The sequence below is a fragment of the Cricetulus griseus genome, chromosome 7 (assembly GCF_003668045.3).
Source record: "Cricetulus griseus strain 17A/GY chromosome 7, alternate assembly CriGri-PICRH-1.0, whole genome shotgun sequence".
Lineage (NCBI taxonomy): Eukaryota > Metazoa > Chordata > Mammalia > Rodentia > Cricetidae > Cricetulus > Cricetulus griseus.
This window is the reverse complement of record NC_048600.1, coordinates 66530367-66554526: the sequence shown is the minus strand read 5'-3', so window position 1 is coordinate 66554526 and position 24160 is coordinate 66530367. Positions and strand designations below refer to the sequence as shown.

General features: G+C 47.6%; 1 protein-coding gene and 1 non-coding gene across 2 annotated transcripts in view; both read right to left on the bottom strand.

Moving 5' to 3' along the window:
- Positions 1–18810, bottom strand: part of Vdac1 (voltage dependent anion channel 1) — a 28875-nt gene extending 10065 nt beyond the window's left edge. Inside the window, 6 exon segments of the mRNA XM_027427557.2 lie at positions 2242–2294; positions 2395–2547; positions 4053–4102; positions 4723–4792; positions 18432–18574; positions 18577–18810. Coding sequence (XP_027283358.1) covers positions 2242–2294; positions 2395–2547; positions 4053–4102; positions 4723–4792; positions 18432–18574; positions 18577–18664 — 557 coding nt within the window. The 5' untranslated portion in view covers positions 18665–18810.
- LOC113835607 lies at positions 5848–5974 on the bottom strand. The gene has a single exon (XR_003487355.1). It is a non-coding gene; the product is annotated as a small nucleolar RNA SNORA20 (small nucleolar RNA).
- Positions 18811–24160: the final 5350 nt, after the last annotated feature.

Here is a 24160-nt window from a genome sequence, read left to right as displayed (position 1 = left end):
TGCATACTGGGTCATTTGGTCATTAAGCAAACATCACAGGGTGCACTTGCAGAAACCCAGATGGCCATGGTTAATCACTCAACCATGGCCTCCTGATGCACCCAAGGGACAGAGCACATATGAGATGCCCAAGAAGGGCAGTGTAACCCAGCACCTGAGTTCACAGTATTTCATAAAGGAACACACTCTAATGGGAAAATGCACATGAGTCAGCCACACACTGTATCATCACCAAATACCGTGGCATACACATAATTGTACATGCTAGACCTTTTTCCTAAGATTTATTTATTTATTCTGTATACAGTGTTCTGCCTACATGCATGCTATGCCTGCACGCCAGAAGAGGGCACCAGATCTCATTTACAGATGGTTGTGAGCCACCATGTGGTTCCTGGGAATTGAACTCAGGACCTCTGGAAGAGCAGTCAGTGCTCTTAACCTCTGAGCCACCTATGCTAGACTTTTATGGGCAGGTGATAGAGTGGGTGCTGTTTATGTCAGTTGTCACATAATCAAGAAATGTGCTATGCCTCGATGGCAATAGGGAATGTTTGAGCTGTTATAATCTCACATATAATTCCTATATGTGCCCAACTGAAATATTTTTTTTTTTTGCTTTTTGTTTTATTTTTCCAACTGAAATCGTATTATATAGTACATGGCTCCATATTATATATACATTATGGGTGCATATTATGAGCTGTGTTATAATGTTATGGTCAATGTAAGATTTCAACATTAGAGGGAATTAGGGGAAAAACAGAAGGGAACTCCTCATGTTACCTTTATCACAATTTTCTATATAGAAACTGCAAAATTATTTCAAAATAAAAGGTTACACTGAGGGGGCTGGGAAGATGACTCAACATTTGAGAGTGCTTGCTGCTCTTGCGGAGGACCCAGGTTCAGTTCGCAGTAGCTCACACCTTTAAACCAAGCACTGGGGAAGCATAGGCAGGCAATCAAAAAAGGAAGAAAAAAAAAAAAGCACAGAATCACAAAAAATGAAAACACATGCCACCGAACTGTGAACGTAAAAGATGATGCAGATGGTAAATTTTATACATGTTTCGCCGAACCAAAAACCTGCCAAACCAAAAACTGAAGACTTGAAATTTAGTAAAAGCCTAGACTCAGTCATAATTGGGCCAAACAACCTTCTCCTGATTTGGGGAGACTCACCACTCTGCATACAAAATCACAGGCGTGTAGGCTATTCTAGAAGGGAAAAGCTCTTTCTAGTCCTGTGGAGCCTCAGGAGTCAAAGGAGACCAACTTGCTCTCTTTGTCCTCTGATGTGTCAACAACTAACAGGCCTAATCTGTTTATGGCCAGAGGACCTGACAGCCCCAGGAGCCACAGTATGGGTAAGCTTCCAAGATCTAGTGTCTCAGAAAACTGGGAGAAGGCCCCACACACCTACAAATTAGGCCAGCAACAGTGACCAGTTAGCCCTGCTTCCAAATGCCACCTCTGCCCTTCAGCCTTGGCCACTTTCGTTATTGGCAGTCTTGAATAAAACAGATCAATTGAGAAAGAAAGCCCGTAGCCTGCGGCCAGGCACACAATGACATCGAGGGATTCTAGAACACTAGTCTTGAGTCCCCCACTGCCAACGACAATCCTTAGTCCTGGGGACACAGCTCAATGGGTAGTGCTCACCTGGGGTGCATGAGCACCTACCACCCCAGAAACTGGATATGGTAGCATTCACCTGTGATTCCAGAGTTGGGAGATAGAAGCAGGAGGATCAGAAAGAAGTTCGAGGTTGAGCTTGCCTATATAACAAGTTCAAGGCTAGCCTGGGCTACAGGAAACCCTGTGTCAAAAAGAAAAGGGAAGCTCCTGGGGACAAACAGCATCCTAGCCAGGCACCCTCAATAAGCATAGGAACACACAAAACCAAATGTTAGATAAATGTGTTTAACACTTGCTACAGCACAGCCCATTAACAGATGGGTATATGTGTCCTGGTCATAACACTACCACAGAACTCAGAATGTACAGAGCTCAGACCAAGGCAGCCTGACTGTTGTTATCTGGTTGATTTTTGTTCTCTGATATGGAATCTCACTACATAATCCTGGCTGGCCCTGACCCCACAATCTCTCCCTACCCTCTGGCCTCCCAGTTTAGAGGCCATGCGATGTCATCCTTAACACCAAAATCCTGTCATGAAGGACTTCCAAGGCCCACACATCCTAAAATGTCCTCACGGGACAAAGGTGAGAACCTTACCCAGTGTTAGGCGAGAAGGATGAATCAAAGGTCAGCTTCAGTCCACGGGTGAGCTGCACAGAAGAGAAGGGTGGTACAGGTCAGCCGAGGGCAAGCCCATGGATGCTGCGATGGGAATGAGTAGAGCCAGAACTTCTGGCCGGCAGGCCTTACCTGGTCTTCCACGGTAATCTCGGTACCCAGGGTGTTGTCTGTGTTCCACTTCTCTGTAAATGTCAGCCCATATTCAGTCCATCTGTACTTGGTTTCCAGGCTGCCATTTACTTTGGTAGTCTCTGTGTTGGCGGAGCCTGAGCTGGTAAATTCCTTAAAGAAGAGAGAGTATATATCAGCCTGCTCTGGGTACCTCTCACAGTACAGTCCAGTTGCCCTGGGTACCTCTTACCCTACAGACCAGCTGCCCTGAGCACCTCTCACCCTACAGTCCAGCTGCCCTGGGCACCTCTCACCCTACAGATCAGCTGCCCTGGTCACCTCTCACCCTATAGACCAGCCTGTCCTCAGGATGTCTCCAGGCCCTTAAGCAATAGAGAGACCCTGGCATGTCCAAGCAAAGCTATCTCCTCAGTTCAGTCAGATACTGAAAATACAAAGGAGTAAAAGACCCCACTACCAAAAGGAACCTTCTGGGGATGTTTCTTAATAATAATAATGAAACATTAAAAACATAGATGGTGCACGTCTTTAATCCCAGCACCCAGGAGGCAGAGGCAGGAGGATCTCTAAATTTGAGGCCAATCTGGTCTACATAATGAGTTCTAGGTAATCCAGGGTCATGTAGAGAGACCCTGTTTCAAAAAAATTAAGCATAAATAAATAAATAAATAAATAAATAAATAAATAAGCAAGCAAGCAGAGGTCAACAAGGCTGAAGAGATAGCTTAGTGGTTTAGAGCACTTACTGTGCTTGTAGAAAATGTGGGTTCAAGACCCAGCACCCACAATACAGTTCACAATGACCTGTAACAGTAACTCCAGTTCCAGGGGATGGCCTCCCCAGGTTCCCCTGCATACATGTGGTCTATACAAACTTATGCAGGCATGCATGCTCGTGCACACACACACACACGAGCACACAAATAAGTCTTAAAAAAGAAAAAGCTTCCGGAGGGGTGGTTGATGCATGCCTTTAATCCCAGCGTTTGGGAGGCAGAGGCAGGTGGATCTCTGTATGTTCTAGGCCAACAGAGCAAGTTCCATGACAGAGCTACACAGAGAAACCCTCTTGGGGGGGGGGGAGAAGGAAGGAATGGAGGGAGCTGGAGAGATGGCTCAGTAGTTAAGAGCACTGGCTGCACTTCCAGGACCCAGCTTCAATTCCCAGCACCCACATGGCAGCTCACAACTGTCTGTAACTCCAATTCTAGGGGATCTGACATGTTCACACCAAAGCACATAAAATAAAGTTAAATAATTATTTTTAAAAAGAGAGAGAGAGAGAGAGAGAGAGAGAGGTCATTTTTAAAGTAAGAAATACCAAGAATGGGTCAGACTAGAGGTATAGGTCAGTGGATGAGCACTTGCCTACAATGCATTAGGCCCTGAGTTTGAGTTCCTTCCGGCACCACAAAACAACGTGTAAAAAAGCAGCAAACATAATGACAGTTTTACCAGAGGCCACTCTCATTTTCCTATGAACATTAACAGCTACTATAGTCAGACCACCTACCACACAGAGATATGATGATAGGACAGGCACAAGCAGCCATAATCCAAATAGGCAACTGCTTTTTAGCTTTACCAGCCCGGCCATGGCAGCCCCTACTGGTCAGGGAATAAATATACCATCCCATGTCAATTGAGTAACTTACCAATCCATTCTCGGACTTTGTTTTCAAATCAAGTTTTATTAAGCCAAAGCCTAAAAAGAAAAACAACCATAAACAAGTTAACTAAGCCAGAGGGGCTGGGGGTGCAGCTCAGACGTAGGATAATTGCTAGCAAGCTCAAGGCTCTAGGTTGGATCCCCAGCACTAGAAAAATAAAAATCAAAACTTAAAGCTAGGACACCTCTGCCTTCCTCCTGGCTATCTGGAAATGCAAAAAAAAAAAAAAAAAAAAAAACCCACCTCACTGCAGCCCTAAGAGCTGGGGCACCTGGCCCTGCTGCAGCTTGTGGGTGTCAATGCAACCGTGGCAGACAGAGAGAACACAGGCCCCCTCCCTGAGCCCATGCACGGGGGCGGGGGGGGGGGGGGGGGGTTCCTGGCAGCTGGCAGAGACACAGTCATCAGGCCTGGTGGGTCTATCAGGCTAAATTTAGAATGGCATTCTACAGGGCAGACTCTAGAGCTTGGAAGAGACTAGATCAGATACTTGTCTTGCAATGCCAGAGCCTCACCACTGGGTGAGGCAAAGCCGAAGGAAGCTCGTCCTTTTCACAGGACCACTCTGTCCCAACGTCCCAAACATCCCAACCCTGTCTGTAGGTGAAAAGCCCTCCATTCCTCCCTTGCTCTGACTCCCTCCTTCAACACTCACCGTAGCCCTTGGTGAAAACATCCCTGGCAGACTTGCCAAGATCAGCATACGTGGGAGGCACAGCCATCTTCTGCCACAACAAAAGAAGCACCCGATATGAATGAATGCATTGGTAATTATGGAAATTAGTTTACCACCAGTAAAAGTTATTTGATATAATTAAACAACCAATAAAAGTCACCCAGCTCTAAAAGTTCCAGGCAGTTTCCCCTGCCAGGCAGGTGTGGGTGTGAGCAGTCTTGGCCTTTGAGGCCAGAGCTGGAGGAACTCAGTGATCAACCTGACTTTAGCAGCCCCAGGCCTAAGCACAAACCCAGAGCACAGGAGAGTCAGTCAATATTTGATGAATGAACGAACTGTCAGACACATCCCCAGGAGCCAGCTTCTTTACTGAACCGCAGAACTCTCGCCAATATGACATATCTTCTTACAAATGCTGGCTGTTCCGCCAGTAGCTGTGCAGAGGGGAAATCAGTTTCCCACAGCAATCGATGTATTTCGAACATGGCTCTAATTTCATTCCAAGTATCAATGGAGTACATTTACACGCCACCACCAGCCCAACTTTTCACAGAATTTTCACATTTCAAGGACCACTTTTGCCATATAAGCTAAGTAACTCCTCACTTGAAAAGAAATCCAACACATGCTACAAAAGGGGATCCTGGGCCTTCGGGATGGCTCAGTGGCTCTTTAACCAGCTACCAAGCCTGGCTACCTTTGTTCAATCCTTGGGAGCCATGTGGTAGAGCTCCCCCAGCAAGCTGACCTCTGACCTCTGTACCCACTCACACACCCATACACAAAACTAAATACAATTTCAAAAATTATAATAATTGTAATAATAATAATAATAATAATAATAGTAATAATAATTGACTTTTTGTTTTTTGAGACAGGGTTTCTCTTTGTAGTCCTAGCTGTCCTGGAACTCACTCTGTAGACCAGACTGACCTCAAACTCAGAGATACACCTGCCTCTACCTCCTGGAGTACTGAGATTAAAACTGTGCACCACCAACACCCAGCAATTTTTTCATTAGTAGTTTTTAATTAATGAAAACATTATTAACTGCAAACACCCTTGATTAAATCCTGCTCACATTTAAACATAAGGCACCTAGAACAATGTCTAGACCATGCAGAAGAGACAAACACACTTCATCTCGATTTACAATGGCCCAATATTATTTTATCCCATGCGTATAACTGCTCCTATCACTGAGAGACTAGAGCAGCAAATAAATGGGAAGCAATGTTTTTTGTCTTGAGAAAATCTCATATAACCAATAATTCTGGAACTCACTGTCTCATTATGATGGTTGATACTGACTGTCAGGCTTGTCAGAACCTAGTATCACCTAGGAAATGGGCCCCACTGCCGATGGCAGCATTCCCTAGACAGCAGAGCAACAGCAGCACTTAGCACTGTCCGCTTGCTGACTGTAGATTCGCTGCGACCTGTTGCTTCAAGACCCTGCTGCCTTAGCCTCCTGCCCTGTGCACTGCACCCTTGAACACTCAGCCAGAACAAACTCTTCCTTAAGTGGCTTTGTCAGAGTGTTTTATCACTGTAACAGGAAAGGCAACTAAGTAGCCAAAGATGACCTTTGAACTCCTAGCCCTCCTGCCTCTGGGATTACAGGAGTCACACCCAGCAAGAAGTTTATTGTTCATGCCTTGTGCCTGAGGAGACCAAAAAGAGGAAAGTCAGATTCCTTAGAACTGGAGTTGTAGATAATTACATGCACATGGAAGCTGGGACTTTTTTTTTTTTTTAAGATTTATTTATTCTGTATACAGTGTTCTGCCTGCATGTATGACTGCATGACAGAATAGGGCACCAGATCTCATTACAGATAGTTGTGAGTCACTATGTGGTTGCTGGGAATTGAACTCAGGACCTCTGGAAGAGCAGCCTGTGTTCTTAACCCCTGAGCTATCTCTCCAGTCCAAGCTGGGACTTCTGTAAGATCAGCAAGTACTTATTGAGCCATTCCTAGTCACAACCACACTGGGCCTTTATTTTAAAAAGCCAACTATCAGTCAGGCAGTGGTGGCACCTGCCTTTAAATCCAGTGCATAAGGAGCAGAGGCAGGCAGATCTCTGAGTTCAAGACCAGCCTGGTCTACAAATTGAGTTCCAGGAAAGCCAGGGCTACTCTGTCTTGAAAACCAAACAAACAAAACCAAACAAACAAACAAATGCAACTATCAAAGTACTATGGGGGGAACTGAGCCTAGAGCCCAGGGGTAGCACACTTGCTTAGCATGCAGGAGGCCTTGGGTTAGTTACATCGAGGGTACCATCAAGTTAAACTCTTTTTTTAATCGTTTTTTATTGATGTGTCTGTGGGTGAGTATCACATATGGGTTCAGGTACCCTAGAAGGCCAGAAGAGGGAGCTGGTTGCTACACATGACTAACTCAGTCAAATATTTATTAAGCATCTCAGTAATCAGGGAAAGAGATGGTCTCCACTGTAAGGATGACATATGCCTGGAAGGCTTTATACTGACAAACTGTATAGAAAAAAAAAAAATGAAAATTCTACTCTGGGACAGCACACACTGATTTCCATCCTAGAAGAGAAGGTACCATAATGAAAAGTCTCATCCCAGAATCATTAACTTCACTAACCAAAGGAGTGGTTCCATATTTTTTTTATTTCCTTCTTCCTGAGACAGGGTCTCATGTAGCCAAAGTTGGCCTGGAACTTTCTATGTATCGAAAGATGACCTTGAACTAATAACCCCCAAACTTCTAGGATTATAGGCATGCATCACCTCACCTCATTTGTGTTAGGGTCAAATTTAGGACTTCCTGTACACTGGCAGGCACTTTGCCAACTGAGCTAAGTTCCTTTTGCTTTTAAAATATTGTACACCTAAATTATCAAATTGAATCTGCATATATGACACCTGACATGACACATGTATGCATTCACAAACATGAATATACTTGTATGTTTCTGGCAAGGCGAGGTCCCTGGGAAAGACTTCAGGTGATTGCAGGGAACAATCGATATCAACTGACCAAAGTCTTCACTTAAAAGGCCGAGCCCACAGCAGGGCCAGCAAGATAATTTAGTAGGTAAAGGCGCCTGCTGCCACACCCGACAATCTCAGCTGGATCCTTGGGACCTGCATGGTGGAAAGGAGAGCCAACTCCCCAAAGTTATCTCGTGACCTCCACATACTAAATCAACCCATCAATAAATAAATGATTAAATGCCATTTAAAGAATTAAGAGACAGCCCACAACCACACACAGTACACTTGAACAGAACCAGCCGTGGACTCGATGCTGAGTCTGCAGTCCAGGCAGTGCTTCCCATTTTCAGAGGGAACATTTCCCCTAACTGTTGCTCTTATTTCTTGCACCTGAACAGGCTGGAACCATGGGTAGACCAGCCATATTAGGGTCAGGACAGAGCGCCTACCTAACACTGCCCCTTTAGGCTCTTCTAGAACTGGGGACTCTGCTCTTCCCACTGGCCCCTTTCCTTCAAACTAACCCAGCAGGCACATGTATCCCAGGGCCAGGCAGGTGACTTCACACTCAGGCCTGGAAAAATGGCACACACCCCAGGCCAGATGGGCCTGAACCTTCCTAAGAAGTCAACAGCACTCAACCCTGGGCTGAAAGAGAACACAGACCAGCAGACCTGCAGAACATCTTGGCAGACAGCCCAGAACATTCCCCATCTCTGCCTGGATTAAGAGCTATCTGTGAAAACACAAAAACAGGCATATGCAGAGATAGCTCCTTGGTTAAGAGCGCTGGCTGCTCTTGCAGGGGACCCGGGTTCAATTTCCATCACCCACTCGGTGGATCATAACCGTCCATAACTCCAGTTCTGGGGGATCCAATGCACATGGTGCACATACACAGGCAGACAAAACATTTATACATATAAAACAAAATAAACAAAATGAACAAAACAAAGCAAACAAAAAGAGCCATCTGTGGACAGAGCTGTCCCTGTCAGGCAGGACCATCCGAAGCATCCAGGGTTGCTAGAGCCCACCCCCACCCTGACGAGTTGTTAAGATTTTTTTTGCTTTGTTTTGGTTTGGTTTTCCAAACACAGTTTCTCTCTATAACAGCCCTGGCTATCCTGGAACTCATTCTATAGACCAGGGTGGTCTTGAACTCACAGAGATCTGCCTGCCTCTGCCTGCCAAGTGCTGGGATTGGATTAAAGGCATGCGCCACCACTGCCCAGCCTTCATCTTATTTTTGTGTATACATCTCTGTGTGTGTGTGTACGCCTGCAGAGACCAGAAGAAGACACCAGATCTCTTGGAGCTGGTGTTACAGGTGTTTGAGAGCCACCCAATGTGGGAAATGGAAATCAAACTCAGGTCCAAAGTTAAAACACACCCTTAGGGCTGGAGAGATGGATCAGGGGTTAAGAGCACTGACTGCTCTTCCAGAGGTCCTGAGTTCAATTCCCAGCAATCACATGGTGGCTCACAACCATCTGTAAAGTGATCTGGTGCCCTCTTCTGGCATGCACTGTATACATGATAAATAAATAAATCTTTAAACACACACACACACACACACACACACACACACACACACCCTTAATCCCAGCACTCAGGAGGCCAGCCTGGTCTACAGATTGAGTTCCAAGACAACCAGCACTACACAGAGAAACTGTATTTCAAACACAGCAATAAATAAATTAGTATAACAGCAGTGCTCTTAACCCCTGAGCTATCGATAGCATGCCCATACACATGCCTGTATTTCTAGTTGTTTTTTTTTCTTTTTTCTTTTGAGACTGGATCTGGCCTCAAATTTACTATGTAGACAGGAATGTCCTTGAACTTCTGATCGTCCTGTCTCTATCTGAGAGTGCTGGGAGTACATACATTTCGGATGTATGCAGTGTTGAAGCTCTGAATGCTAGACAAACATGCTACCAACTGAGCTGTGTCTCCAGCCTATCAGAGGATGGGTCTTTCCCTCTATTATTCCCTGGCCCCCACCCACCCCACCCACCCGGCAGACAATCACCTTTACATCTGGACCAGATCCCACCTCGAGAAAAGGGTAGGACACTCATTATTTAGTGTTCCCCAGATGCATCTTTTGACACTAATCCCAAACCCAGCATGGAAAGCCACCTGCCAAAAAAGAAAAACCCACAGCAAACATCAGCTAAAATCACCAGCACTAAGGAGATTAGTGTCCAGGACAAGAGTTGGGACTCCAGAGCTCAGAGCAGGGCCAGGCTCTATGGGGCTCCCCTCTGACTATTCTACCATGCTGCCTTTATTTGTCACCTGCTGCATGCAAGTGAACTTGCAGCAAACAAAAACAGTCTTAACTGCCACAACTACAGTGGAACCAGCCTCCCCACATGCAAGTTACACCCTTTCCTAGGTCCCATGAACAGAGAGGGGAACAGCATCCCAAGTCTGAGCCATTTGGACAAGGTGACAGGCTTGTCCACACCTTAACAAGGTGTGTTCTCCACCTTTAGAGGGAAGGGGACCATGTACAGGAGAGTCAAATTCTCTCTTGGGCTGAGGCAACACCCCTCTGAGCATAAGGTTGTCTCATCAAATGCCCCCTGTTGCTAGGTTTCAGTGGCCTCTCCTCCTGCCCTCCGGGCACCCACGCCCCATCCGGTGCTGCATTTATCCAGTGGGATTAAGGGCAGCCGGAGACAAGATGAGGGTTCTGCCTCTCCTGAGCAGCTCAGTCTTCCGACAAAAATAAACAGTGCCCAGAAGACACCCATTTCCACACAGTTCTCAGAACTCACTTCAGAAATGCCTCCCTGGTGGCTCAGGGTCCTCAGGCCAGGAGTGAGAGTGAGAGTGAGAGAAGGAAGCATCCCCTCACTCACTTAACCCTTCGTGAAGGTAGAAGCCTGGCCCAAGCCCCTCCCTGGCCTTCCTTCCTCCAGAATATCCACAGCCTTGTGCTGTGGATACACAGCTGTCTCCACAGAGCTGCCCTCTGTAACATCACCTACACCCCTTGAGAGGCCATCCCTGAGCATGAAGCAGAAGGCCAGGCAGCCAGCTGCAAAACAGTCAGGCCGCCAGCCCCACACACAGTCAGAAGGTGGCCTGAAAAGACGTGACTACAGCTGTGCCTGGGTGTTGGAACTTCATGCCAGTAAGAGGCAAGAACACAGCAGGGTGGGTAGGACAAGGCAAAGCAGACCAGCACTGATCAATGACAGCTTTGAAGAGGACCAGCAAGTCACAGGTGACAGAGCTCCCTGCTTCCCCTCCAGTCTGCCAATCAACCAACACATGTCTGCCCTGGCTGACCTTGAACTCATTATGCCAACAGCACTCCAGCCTAAGGAATGGATGCCCAGCCATACTGGAAGCTCTGAGGGGAAGGATTGTATATCACCTAGCAGTCTACACAACACACTTACATAACCTCCATCTTGGGGGGGGCGGGGGACGGACGACATCTTCCTGACTCATCAACTACATGCCAGTGACAGCTGCTCAATCACCATGTTCCCACCCTCCACTCCTCCTCCTCCACCACACCCTGAACTCAAAACTCCTCAGAACCTGTCAAGCATATGTTTGTCCAAATGTGCATAAAGATGGCAAGGCCTGGCACGTGATGGGCATTCATGAGTGAATATGCAATGAGTAGCACATATTATGTTTTTAATTACATGTATTCAGTGAGCCTGTGTGCACCGTGGTGCACCTGTGGAGGTCAGAGGACAACCTGCAGGAGTTAGTTCTCTCCTTCTGCTATGTAGGTTCTAGGAACTGAACTCTTGGGTCTTTAGACCTGGCAGCAAGTGCCTTTACCTACTTAGCCATCTCATCGGCCCTACCAAAGTATTATTGCAAGCTAGGTTTAGCTGCAGCAGCTTCAGAGGTTGGGGCCAGAGAAGAGCTAGTTGGCTGAGACAAATTGGTAGAGGGCTTGCCTAGCATTAGCATACACAATGCCCCCAGCACTATCCCCAAGACTGCCTAAACCAGGCTTGGTAGCACATGACTATAATCCCAGCCCTCAGGAGGTAGAGGCAGAAGGAACAGAAGATGTTCAAGGTCAGCATTGGTCACATAGTGAGTTCAAAGCCAGCCTAAGCTGTTTCAAAAATGGTGGGGAGAAGAGGCTGGAGAGATGGCTCAGAGGTTAAGAGTACTTGTTGTCCTTACAGAGGACCTAGATCTGAGTCCCAGCTCCACATGGGGGCTCACAGCTAGGTATAATTCTAGGCTTCCTCTTCTAGACACATGATATACACACATGCACAAAGGCAAAACACTCATACACATAAGATTTAAGTGACGGGAGAAGGGCAAAGAACAAAGGGGAGGGACCAGGAGGGGAGTTCCAGATGAACTAGGGCTCTTAGGCCAGCTCCGGCTTAGTAAAAAGAGTATCATTGTAACAAAAGGAGGAAAGGAGAAACTTGCAGTCTGACAATAGGAACAAGAAAATTACAATGTAACCAGGAAGTAAGTGCTTCATGAGCAAGGCAGCTGGAGAGCCAGAGTAGAGCAGACTAGGAGACCCCAGAGCAGCAACCCCCACCAGCCAGAGTAGAGTAGACCAGGAGACCCCAGAGCAGCAACCCCCACCAGCGAAGAGCTGAGCCTAGGCTGAGGGACCCAGTACCCTCAGGGGTGAAAACCGGCTGCTTCAGGCCTCAAAACCAGCCACAGATTTCATTCCAAGAGCCACTGCAGAGTCCTTTTTTTTTTTTTTTTTTTTTGGTCTTTTTTGGGGAGGGCAACTGATGGACAAATAACTCAGGACTAATCCTACTCGTGGGAATACACGCCCCCCCCATTGTAGAGTTCTAGGCACCCAAAAACCTATGCCCACTACCTAACCACACCAAACCTAGAAGTAAAGTGACCAACATGCTCATCATTAGAAAAATGAACCAAAAGTAGGATACTAACAGACTAAGGAATACCAAACAGCATCAGAAACAATGAGGTGAGGTGGATATGGAGACAGAAACCTGTAATTCCAGCACTTGAGACAAGGAGGCAGCAGGATGGAAAGTTCAAGGTCATCCTTGACTACATAGGAAATTTGAGCAGCCTGAGTTATGAGACTGTATGAAAACAATAATAGTGGTAGATTTATATGTGAGAACATAGAACACTAAGTACAGCCGAATGAAGAGAAAGCCAAGCTGGATGCGGTGGCACATGCCCTTAATCCCAGTTCTTAAAAGGTAAAGCTGGGCGTTGGTGGCGCACGCCTTTAATCCCAACACTCGGGAGGCAGAGGCAGGCAGATCTCTGTGAGTTCAAGGCCAGCCTGGTCTCCAGAGCGAGTGCCAGGATAGGCTCTAAAGTTACAGAGAAACCCTGTCTCGAAAAACAAAAAACAAAAAACAAAAAAAAAAGAGGTAGAAGCAGGCAGATCTGAGTTCAAGGCCAGCCTGGTCTACACAGTGAGACACTGTCTCAAAATAAAAAATAAAAAGAAAGGAAGGAAGGAAATAACATGCTATAGAAAATTTCTAACTCCACATCATGAATGTAAGGTCTTTTTACATGCACCTCTTTACACATTTGTGAACTTGTGAATGAACGGGAGAGAGGGGTCCCATGGATAGGATGATTGCCTCGGGGAAGAACGTGGCTTCAGGAAGGTAGATGTGGAGTTCAGATGTGATTTCCACTTTTTATTCTACTTCATTACTTAAATGTTGTTGTGAAGAACAGAAAATACTGGAAGTCATCAATGTTTCAACGTGTCACTGCAGTCAAGACTCTGGAGGGCTAGAGACGGCATGGAGGTTAAGAGCCCTATCCACACTTCACTGAACCTGGGTTGGGTTTCCAGCACCCACACGATAGCTTACAACCATCTATAAGGCCAGCACCAGGCCTCCTGTGCCCACTTCTGACTTCTTGGGCACTGTATACACATAGTGCACATACAGACACATAAAAGAAATAATTTTTTTTTTCTTAAGAGAAGCCCTGGAAAGATGGCTTGTTGGTTAAAAGCACTGGCTGTCTTTCCAGAGGGACCTGGGTTCAATTCCCAGCACCTACATGGTAGCTCACAGCCATCTGTAACTCCAGTTCCAGGAGACCCAATGCCCTTTGAGGACACCAGGCATACAAATGGTACACATTCATGCATGCAAACAAAACACCCATCGACATAAAATAAATTTTTAAGATGTTGGAAGGGCTGGGTGATGGTGGCACACACCTTTAATCCCAGCATTTAGGAGGCAGAGACAGGACTCTGAGTTTGAGGTTAGCCTGGTCTACAGAGCAAATTCCAGGACAGGCTCCAAAGCCACAGAGAGAAACCCTGTCTCAAACCTCACCCTCCCCCCAAAAAAGACTAGGCTCACTCTTTGCTATCCACCCACCCAGAACCCTGAATTTGACATAGGCTCTACCTATGGGTGACATGGGCAACGTGTGCCTGTTGGTCTCACACCTAGCCAGGAAGCAGAGTCCCCTGAACACTGGTAACACCCCCAGTGGCTCAGAGCCCCAGCCCCAAAAAGCCAGAGAGAAACAGGACAATTTCCAAAGAGCAGGTGCCACCCTGCCATGGCGTCTTACAGACCATGCAGGTAACTACAGATGATTATGGAAAGACATCAGCAAGGCAGAAGAGCCCCTGGGTATAAAAAGAATCACAGCCATACCCTTTCTCAGATACCCTGTATCCTTACCCCATCTTTGCAAATGACTTCCTCATTATACTGCAAGAATAACCAGATAATAGTGTACATAGATACTGTCAGGAGCCAAACCAACACAGCAACCAAACTCTTCCATCACCATCCTAGGATTCCCCTCAGAATGACAGAATCATGGGACACTTTTGGCTCCACTGTTTCTCCAACAATTTTGGGTGATTTGCCAGAGCAAAAATGGACCAGCTTACAAAAGAGGTTTCAGGGGGATGGAGAGATGGTTCAGCTTTTGCAGAGGACCACGGTTCAGTTCCCAGTACCCACATAGGGGCTTATTCCACCTGTAACTCCAGTTCAAGGGGATCTGATGCTCTCTTCTGGACCCAAATGAATGTTCAAGGAACACACTCATACACATAAAATACAAGAAGAGGCCAGGTTAGATTACAGCAAAATCAATTATCTATCTTCCAACCCTAGGAAAGGCAGATGGGGATCAAGCTCCCAGCAGAAGGCAAGCCTAGCTCAGGGGCGACCCCCCACCCCCCACCCAGACAGACATAATCATAAACACATACAGACATAAACACACACACACAATAGCACAGCACTATCTTTCCAAGCAAAGGCAGCACAGGGTACGGTCACCGGATCCAGATGCTGGCAAGACACTGGCCCTCTGCTCTGGAAGCAGACTGTGTTCCCTTAAGCAGCTGCCCTGCCCTCCCCCGCCCTCCAAAGAGTCTCACAGGGGGCAGCCTGGCTTTCCAGGCGCTGCTTCTATTTTAAAACACTCTGGAAGCTGGGCCACCACCACCAGCACAGTCTTCCACAAGGCTTGGGAGAATGGAGCTGACTCAGGGCAGCCTGCCTACCCACTCACCCACCGGTGAAGAGGGGAGGGCTATGCTGGCAGCCAGCACTCCAGGGTCTAAAGTCTAGCCAGGCACACCAGGGCTACAGGCATCTCAAGAGACCACACAAGGGGCAAGGGAGTTGACACAGACAGTTCTTTTCAGCACTCAACCTCGGGAAGCAAGAGCATCTGGGCCCACATCCTACTTCCCTCTCTAGGTAAAAGACCCAGGTTAATCAGTCTTTCCAACCCCATTTTCCATCAATATAAAGGACTTAATGCTGTGAATGTTACACACAGAAGGCACGAAACAAACACAACTAGCATTCTATCAAGTGACAATAAATTGTCTTTTACTTGGTTGGTCTGGTTGGTTTTGGTTTCTCTCTGTAGCCCTGGATGTCCTGGAACTCTGTAGACTAGGGTAGACTCGAATTCAGAAACCTGCCTGCCTCTTGCCTCCCAAGTGATGGGATTAAAGGTGTAAGCCACCAGCTTGTTTTTACTTTGAGACAAGGCATAAAGTAGCCCATAAGTGAGTCTCAAATCAAACTCATGTCACCAAGGATGACCTTAAACTTGATCCTCCTGCCTCCACCTCCACCAGAATGTGTGTTCCATCACACTGACTTTCTGCAGTGTTGCAACTAGGATCCAGGGCTTTCTGCATGTGGGGCATGCATCCTACAGAGCTCCATGCCCATCCAATAGTTTCCATTGCTGCATTTGTGGCTAGGGAACTAACCAAGGCCCTGCTTTGCATACTTACTATTATAATAATGGTCTCTGAGCATCTTGTCAAAGACCCTGAACTACAGGGTCCAGAGTCCTCTTCATCCATAAAGAGGTATTGTTTAGCTACTGTCTGGCCAGGTCCTGGAAGAACACCTCCCATCCCATACCAGGGGAAACTAGCCCTTCTAATACTCAGCCCCAAGGTCCTTGCTGGAAACAGGACTGATTCCTCTGGGCACTATCCACGGCAGATGGCCAACATCAGCTTCATATCTCTTTCTCTGTTCCAACCAGAGTGACTTCTACTTTACAAACTCACACCTACCGGGCTCTCAATACATAGCAGCAATACAATGTGGGGGTACTAACAGAGAACTACTCTGAGCCCAGGCACCAAGTATACACAGTAGAGTAGCAGAATATGCACACTCTATCTGGGTAGTGGCGCACGCTGTTAGTCCTAGCACTCGGGAGGCAGAGGCAAGTGGATCTCTGTGAGTTCGAGGCCAGCCTGGTCTACAGAGCGAGTTCCAGGACAAGCTCCAAAGCTACAGAGAAACCCTGTCTCAAAAAAACCAAAAAGAATATACACACTCGAGCTCTGGAATGGCCATCATCAACAATCACACTTCTACAGCAGATGTAGAAGTGTGATGGTGCACACCTGCAATCCCAACACTCAGGCAGAGACAGGAAGATTGGAAGCTGTCCTCTGACCTCCTCATGTGCTGCCCACCTCCAAACAAGTAATTTTTTTAAAACAAAAGAAAAAAAAAAAAGCAAAGAACACTTTATAACAGAGAAACTAAGACATAAGAAAGCTACTTAACCTGAGATAGACCCTGTGGCTCTTGTCAGTCCAATCATTGTTGAGAGCCCAGGCTGCCCTCTGGAGCTTGTTCTTGCTCAGCTCTAGGTAAAGCGCTTAGACCTGTGGCTAACAGTGAAAGGGAGGCTTGTGCCCAGGCGCAGCTGAGCATGCCCTGCCATGGGAACCTGGGGAAAGTACAAAGTTACATAGTACAACCTTTCTGGAATCCTGTGGGGGCTAACCTCCTGACTTTGGCCGTTCTCTGCCACAGTTTCCCTCAGTCACTATTACTACAGGTGTCCATCATACTGTGGGAAACTTCAGCAAGAGCAAAGAGACTCAGAGGATCTTGATGATGGGTGTTAGAGTTGTCCTTACCACCACCATCTCAATAATCCAGAGTCTACACCTGCTTCAGGTCCAGCGTGAGTACTGAATGGTCCCGAACAGCCCGTCTAAAACCTCATTCTAGATAATCAGAAATAAAACAAAGCAATCACTGCTGCAGCTGGGGCCAGGCACCTTACTCAAAGCCACACGATAGCAGAAGCCATCAGACACACACCTGTCAGAATAGGAAGGTGCAAAAGGCCCAAGGCCTTGGCCAGAATCCCACTCACCCACGTCACTTACAGCCCAGAAACACCCGTTTGACAAGTTCCCACAGGACTTGGGAAGTTGTGGAATGTTATAAAGGAGTCACTTCTCATCTCTCATCGATATTGCTGTAGGTTAGTATGGACCATTACAGTTCTTTAAACATTTGTGACTCTACTAGGCCAGGATAGCTTCTACAAGTAAGATGCCCGTGTCTTCTAATGGATGTTCAAGACTCCACAATTTAATGTGCACCTACCATGTGTCACTTGCTAAGATAGTGAAGAGTGGCATGAAAAATAAATGGATTTATTGGGGCTGGAGAGATGGCTCAGAGGTTGAGTGCTTACTGTTCTTCCAGAAGACCCAGGTTTGATTCCCAGACCCACCTCGGGTAGTTCACAGCTGCCTAAATAACTCCAGTTCAGGGGATCCAATACCCTCTTCTGGCCTCTGAGGACAACTGCATGTATGCACATAAATTTACATGGGCACAGACACATACATCTAAATAGACATTTTTACAAATGAATTTATCACCGCAGACTTTTCTTATCCACCTAATGCATGCCAAGTGGTTCCACCCAAGACCCTGAAGACAACGCTGCCTGTTATGCCCTTCATCCATCTCTCTGGTCAAGGGAAGAGGGCTTAAATGGCACAAGGCTGGGCTAAGCCTAGACCCTTCCTACAATCCAACTAGGTTTGCAGTCAGACTTAGTGGTCCAGCCTGACGACTGTCAGTGTTTGATGAATTATCCTCCAATTACTCAATAACTGGTGGTGCACAAACGCTTGTTACTAACATAGTAATAATGGCATTAAAAATAACAGGACTGTATAGTTGAGTCCCTTTCAGGGCACCATGTGAAACAAAAGGTCTGCGGGGGTGGGGGAGTGAATTCAATCCTCCCCCAAAAGCTAAGGTAAGTGTCAAAGTTTCTAAGGTGTCCTTGTGCGTGACCCAAGGCTCCGTGTTAATCGGATCATTTTATTCTTCCTCCAAACTCAATGAAGTATATATAATTGCTCCTATTTCGCAGATGAAATATTAGAAGTTTGAAATCTTCCTACCAGTGTGACCTTGGACAAACCATGAAGAGTTGTGGGCCTCCAATCAGATGTCAGGCCCTGAAAACAGTTTCCCGAATGCTCAGTCGCATTTGGAGACACAGAACAAGGAATCCATCCCTAAGGCCAAAGAGACCAAGGCATATGGGTCTCGCCTCTAGTACAGGCCCAGGTGCTTGTCCCTGAGGCCTAAGTCCACCCAGGACTACCCGTTCCGTCTGAAAAGGCATTGGCATGCGCGGGAGGGACCCAGCGCCACCTACTCCGGGCGTGGGCCGACTAGGACGTGTAGGGGCCAGGGGCTCCAGGGCATGGCCAAGCCTGGAGTTCGTCCTCTCAGCGGAGGAAGCTGGGTCTGCACAGGCCCTTGGGGCTGGCGAGGAAGGGCTCAGGCTGAGGGAGGGTCTCTACCAGATCCATGCAGAAGAGATCTAGAGTCAAAGGGCGCCGCCGGGGAAGGTGACCTACACCCGCGGCCCGCCGGGCCTCCACGCGGCTGCCCTTGCCCTTCCGCCCGCATGTTCGGACCGCCCCTCGCTCCCAACTGCAGGTATTCTGGATGCTCTGACTCGGATTTCTTCCTCCCGAGATCTGCTCGGCGCCCGCCCTCCAGGCCTCCTCTACCCGCCCGCAGAGCCTCCAGGCCCGCGTTGATCCTCCCTGGTTCACCCTTCCCGGGGCCAGGCTCCTAGGCCCTGCGTCCTCGCCCGATCCTTCCTCGATCGCCTCCCTCGAGACTCCCCAGGAGCGCTGCCCGAGGCCCTCAGGGACTCAGGCATAGCCGGGGCCCTCTCTGCTGCGCCTACCTCCATGGTTGTCTGTATGAGGGTATCAGATAACCTAAAACTGGAGTTACAGACAGTTGTGAGCTATCACGTGGATGCTGGGGAATTGAACCCGTGGCCTTTGGAAAAGCAGCTAGTGCTCTTAAGCCCTGGGGCGGGGGCTGCGGCCAGGAGGCTGGGAGCACAGGGAGCGGGCCGAGGGAGGAGCGGCGCGGATCACGACGGCGCGAACACGCCCCAGCTCTGCGCGCTCGGCCCCGAAGCTCCGCCCCTGGCTCCACCCCGGACAGCGCCCTGACCTGTCCCGGGGTCCTTTTCCCACCCCGCGAGCAGTGCACTGGCCCTCAGTGGCTCCGTGACCATGTGCGATCGCGCGTAAAGGCCTGCGTGCACCCCGGCACCGGGCGTTAGGGAAGCGTGGGGCTGACGTGCGTGAGGTGTGTGCGTGCGCGGGGACACGCGGGTCACTGCTGGAGCCTCCAGGCTGCTGGAAGCATTTGGGAAGAGGGGGAGGGGAGCTTCCGGCACATTGAACAGTGGCCTGGGGACCTCATCTTATAAGGGCTTTGGAGCCTTTGTGGTTCCTGCGCAGCCTCGAGGCCTCCAGTCACCCGAGGCCCAGTGGGGACACTGGACTCCGGAGGTGGCGCTGCATAGGGCAGAGTGGCTACTGTCGTCCTCTCTGCGCTCTGACCTCGCTACACTAGGTTTCCGGAGCCTGCGACACGCCCGCGTGCGTCAGCGTATGAATTGCGAATTAAACTCCCCTGACAGCCGGCTCTGCACGGCAAATTTGCGTGCAACTTTCCCTCGTGGCGAAGCCGCTAGCCGCCATTTCCCAAGCAATTCAGAAACGAGAAAAGGCAAAGTGAGTTTTGTGAGACTCGCTGCAGAGTCTCACTGCGTGGAAAGGTCACGCGGGTTCTGGATGTCTGCTCTCCTGCAGTGTGGAGCTGATGATAACTTTCCTCCAGCCTGGTCTCCTTCCTTACCGAGAGGCTCCCAGCATCCCACGCCAAACCAAATCAAAACAGGAGGGTGAATGAAGACTTCACACCCTTTGCCTTCAACTAACTGACATTCTAGGAGAATTCAGGCATTTGGGGTCCATCGGAGGAAGCCATAACTAGCTGAGCTGAATAAAGCAGCTGAGTGTGTGTGTGTGTGTGTGTGTGTGTGTGTGTGTGTGTGTGTGTTTGAGGGGCTGAGCCTAGATCTGACTTAGACTGAGGGAAAGCCCTTCAGGATGGGATATGGGTAGACATATAGCTCAGTGGTATAGAGCTTGCTTAGTATTAGAAAGAAAGCCACAGTTTTTAATATAGCTTCCCAAGTCTGCAGATTTACCTGACAAAGACCCAAGAGTAAAGCAGGTGGTGAAAGTTGCTGAGTCACGAGGGAGTGTTGCAAGAGCTGGGGACACCAAGAGACAAGGAGGACTTGTCTCCAAGAGTCTTACACTTGGCCCTGGGCCCTGATGCCTGGTTGTGGGGCAGAGAACCAATATCCAAGGTTCTCCTAGCCCTCCAAGTACCACCCCAACATCCCATCCCGTTCAGGACCCTCAGCCTGGAGAGTTCTAGTGGCCTCCCCTGTCCTCCCCAGCTGCCCTAGGTAGGATTTGAAATCACCATCACTTTGGGCAGTATGGCCATGGGTAGGAAGTCTGGCTTCTCAGAACCTCAACTTGAGTGTGTTGGTGTTAGCGTAAGATGTGGCCCAGTGATAGAGCACCTGTCTAAAGTTCAGTGGTTTGTCTCACATTTCCTGGGGAGCATAAACAACTATTCGTTATAGAGATGGCACTGATGAAGGACTACGGTGTTCCAAGTCTCCCTTGGCAAATCAATAAAGGTGTTGAAGTTATTTACAAGGTGATACAAAGTAGCTGAAAAGACCAGCCCAACATAGTTTACAACTCCCAGAAGAGGCATGTATCCCTGGAGCAGTGCACAATTTACAGGCGGTTTAACCAGAGTCTCCTCTCCAGCCACTGTTGACTATCTAGATAACCTTGGGAGGGGCCTCATGATAACTGAACTTCCCAAGCCTTGTATTTCAACACCTTCCTGGTTTTTTTATTTTACTTTCTAGTGCTAGGAATTAAGGGACAGGTTAAAGGACAGCTTGCAGAGGTCAGCTCTTTCATTTTCCCCTGTGAGTCCTGGGGATTGATGGGCCCTCAGTCCTGTCCAGCCCCCATAATCTGCAGCCTGCTGAAGTGTTTCAGAGACTTTCTGTGGGGGAAATCCTCACTCATAATTGTTAATGGAAACAATCATAATGCTATCCACATTATTGTGACCACATTACAGACTACAGGCAAGTTATGGCAAACCAGGCAAGCCAGACAATCAATGGCAAGAGATGCCCATTCTATCCTATTTATGGGGCCCTGTTAATATTTTCCTTTTTAAAAGATTTATTTATTTGTTATGTGTGTATTTATTATGTATACAGTGTTCTGCTTCCATGTATGCCTATACTACACAAGAGGGGAACAGATCTCATTATAGATGACTGTGAGCCACCATATGGTTGCAGGGAATTGAACTCAGGACCTCTGAAAAAAGTCAAGTACTCTTAACTGATAAGCCAACTCTCCATCCTTTTCTTTCTTTTTTAAATATTTGTTTATTTAATGTACTTTGGTGTTTTGTTTGCATGGTTGTCTGTATGAGGGTATCAGATAACCTAAAACTGGAGTTACAGACAGTTGTGAGCTATCACGTGGATGCTGGGGAATTGAACCCGTGGCCTTTGGAAAAGCAGCTAGTGCTCTTAAGCCCTGAACCATCTCTCTAGTCCCCTGTCATCCCCCCACACACTTTTTTTTTTTTTTTTTGAGACAGGGTTTCTCTGTGGAGCTTTGGAGTCTGTCCTGGAACTCAATCTGTAGACCAGACTGGCTTTGAATTTACAGAGATCTGCCTGCCTCGGCTTCCCAAGGGCTGGGATCAAAGGGGTGGGCCACAACTGCCCAGCTGTCAGTATATCCCTTTAGGCAGGATCTTGCTATGTAGCTGAAGCTGACCTCTAATTCATGGTGATCCTCCTGCCTCAGCCTAACTGTTGGGATCACAGGTCCATACCACCATATCCAGCAAAGATGCCTTTTTTTTTTTTTAAAGATTTTATTTACTTGTTTATTATGTATACAACATTATGCTTCCATATACATCTGCACACCAGAAGAGGGCACCAGATCTTATAACAGATGGTTGTGAGCCACCATGTGGTTGCTGGGAATTGAACTCAGGACCTCTGGAAGAGCAGTCGGAACTCTTAACCGCTCAGGCATCTCTCCAGCCCCTGCCTTTTTTTTTTTTTTAAACAATTCATTTATTTTACTTTATGTATGCTGTCTGTATATGTGTCTGTGTGCCACATGCATGCCTGGTGCCCCTTGAGGTCAGAAGGTGGTGTCAGATTCCCCTGGAGTTCTGGATGGTTGTAAACCACATGTGGATGCTAAGAATTATGAACCATGAAGTGGGTGCTAAGGATTGAACCCAGGTCCTTTGCAAGAATAATTAGGGCTCTTAACCCCTAAGATATATCTCCACCCACCAGCAAGGACATTTTTGTTTTGTTTATTTGTTTGGTTTTGGTTTTATGAGACAGGGTCTCTCTGTGTATTCCTTGCTACCTGGAGCTCACTTTGTAAACCAAGCTGGCCTCAACTCACAGAAATCCTCCTGCCTCTGCCTCCTGAGTCCTGGGATTAAAGGTATGCACCACCATGCCTGGCTAAGAATCTTTTTTAAAACCCTATTTTCCTAGGGCTGGAGATGACTCAGTGGTTAAGAGCACTTCCTGCTCTTCCAGAAAACCTGAGTTCAGTTCCCAGCACCCACATCAGGAACCACTTGTAACTCCAGCTACATCGGATCTGATGTTCTCTTCTGGCCTCTGTAGGTACCTGCACACATGTGACATATATTCGAAATGCACATTTACGTAGATAAATACAATTTTTTTAAAAATTCCTGAAGTATGGTTGGCATATAAAAAGCTAAATATGCTTAATACATAGATTTCCCACCTTTTAGCTGGCAGTGGTGGCGCACACCTTTGGTCCTAGCATTCAGGAGGCAGAGGCAAGAGGATCTCTGTGAGTTTAAGGCCAGCCTGGTCTACAGGGTGAATTCCAGGACAGCCGGACTACTCAGAGAAACCCTGTCTCAGGAAAAGAAAAAGGGGGGGGGGGGGCTGGAGAGATGGCTCAGAGCCCTAGCTGCTCTTCCAGAGGTCCTGAATTCAATTCCTAGCAACCACATGGTGGCTCACAAACATCTGTAATGAGATCTGGTGCCCTCTTCTGGCCTGCAAGCAGAACACTATATACATAATAAATAAATACATCTTTAAAAAGAAGAAAACAAAACAAAAAAACACATTTCCATGACTTTAGACACAAACATTCAGGAAACTGTCAACAACCTATGCAGATATCAATCACATCCCTACTTTTGTGTGTGTGTGTGTGTGTGTGTGTGTGTGTGTGTGATGACTTTTTAGAGACTAGAGATGGCTCATCCATTAAGAACATTGATTGTTCTCGCAGAGGACCCAGGTTCCATTCCCAGCACTCACATAGTGGCTCATAATTGCCTATAATTTCAGTTCCATGCAATCTGACACTCTCTGCTGGCCTCCAGGGACACCAGGCAAGTATGTGGTGCATCTGCATACATTCAGGCAAGCAGTCACACACATAGAACTAAAGAATTCTGGGGCTGGAGAGATGGCTCAGCAGTTAAGAGCACTGGCTGCTCTTTCAAAGGTCCCGAGTCCAATTCCCAGCAACTATATGGAGGCTCACAACCATCTATAATGAGATCTCATGCCCTCTTGTGGCCTGCAGGCAGAACACTTTATACATAATAAATAAATAAATCTTTAAAAAAAGACAGAGAGAAAAAAGAAAGAGGGAAGGAAGGAAGG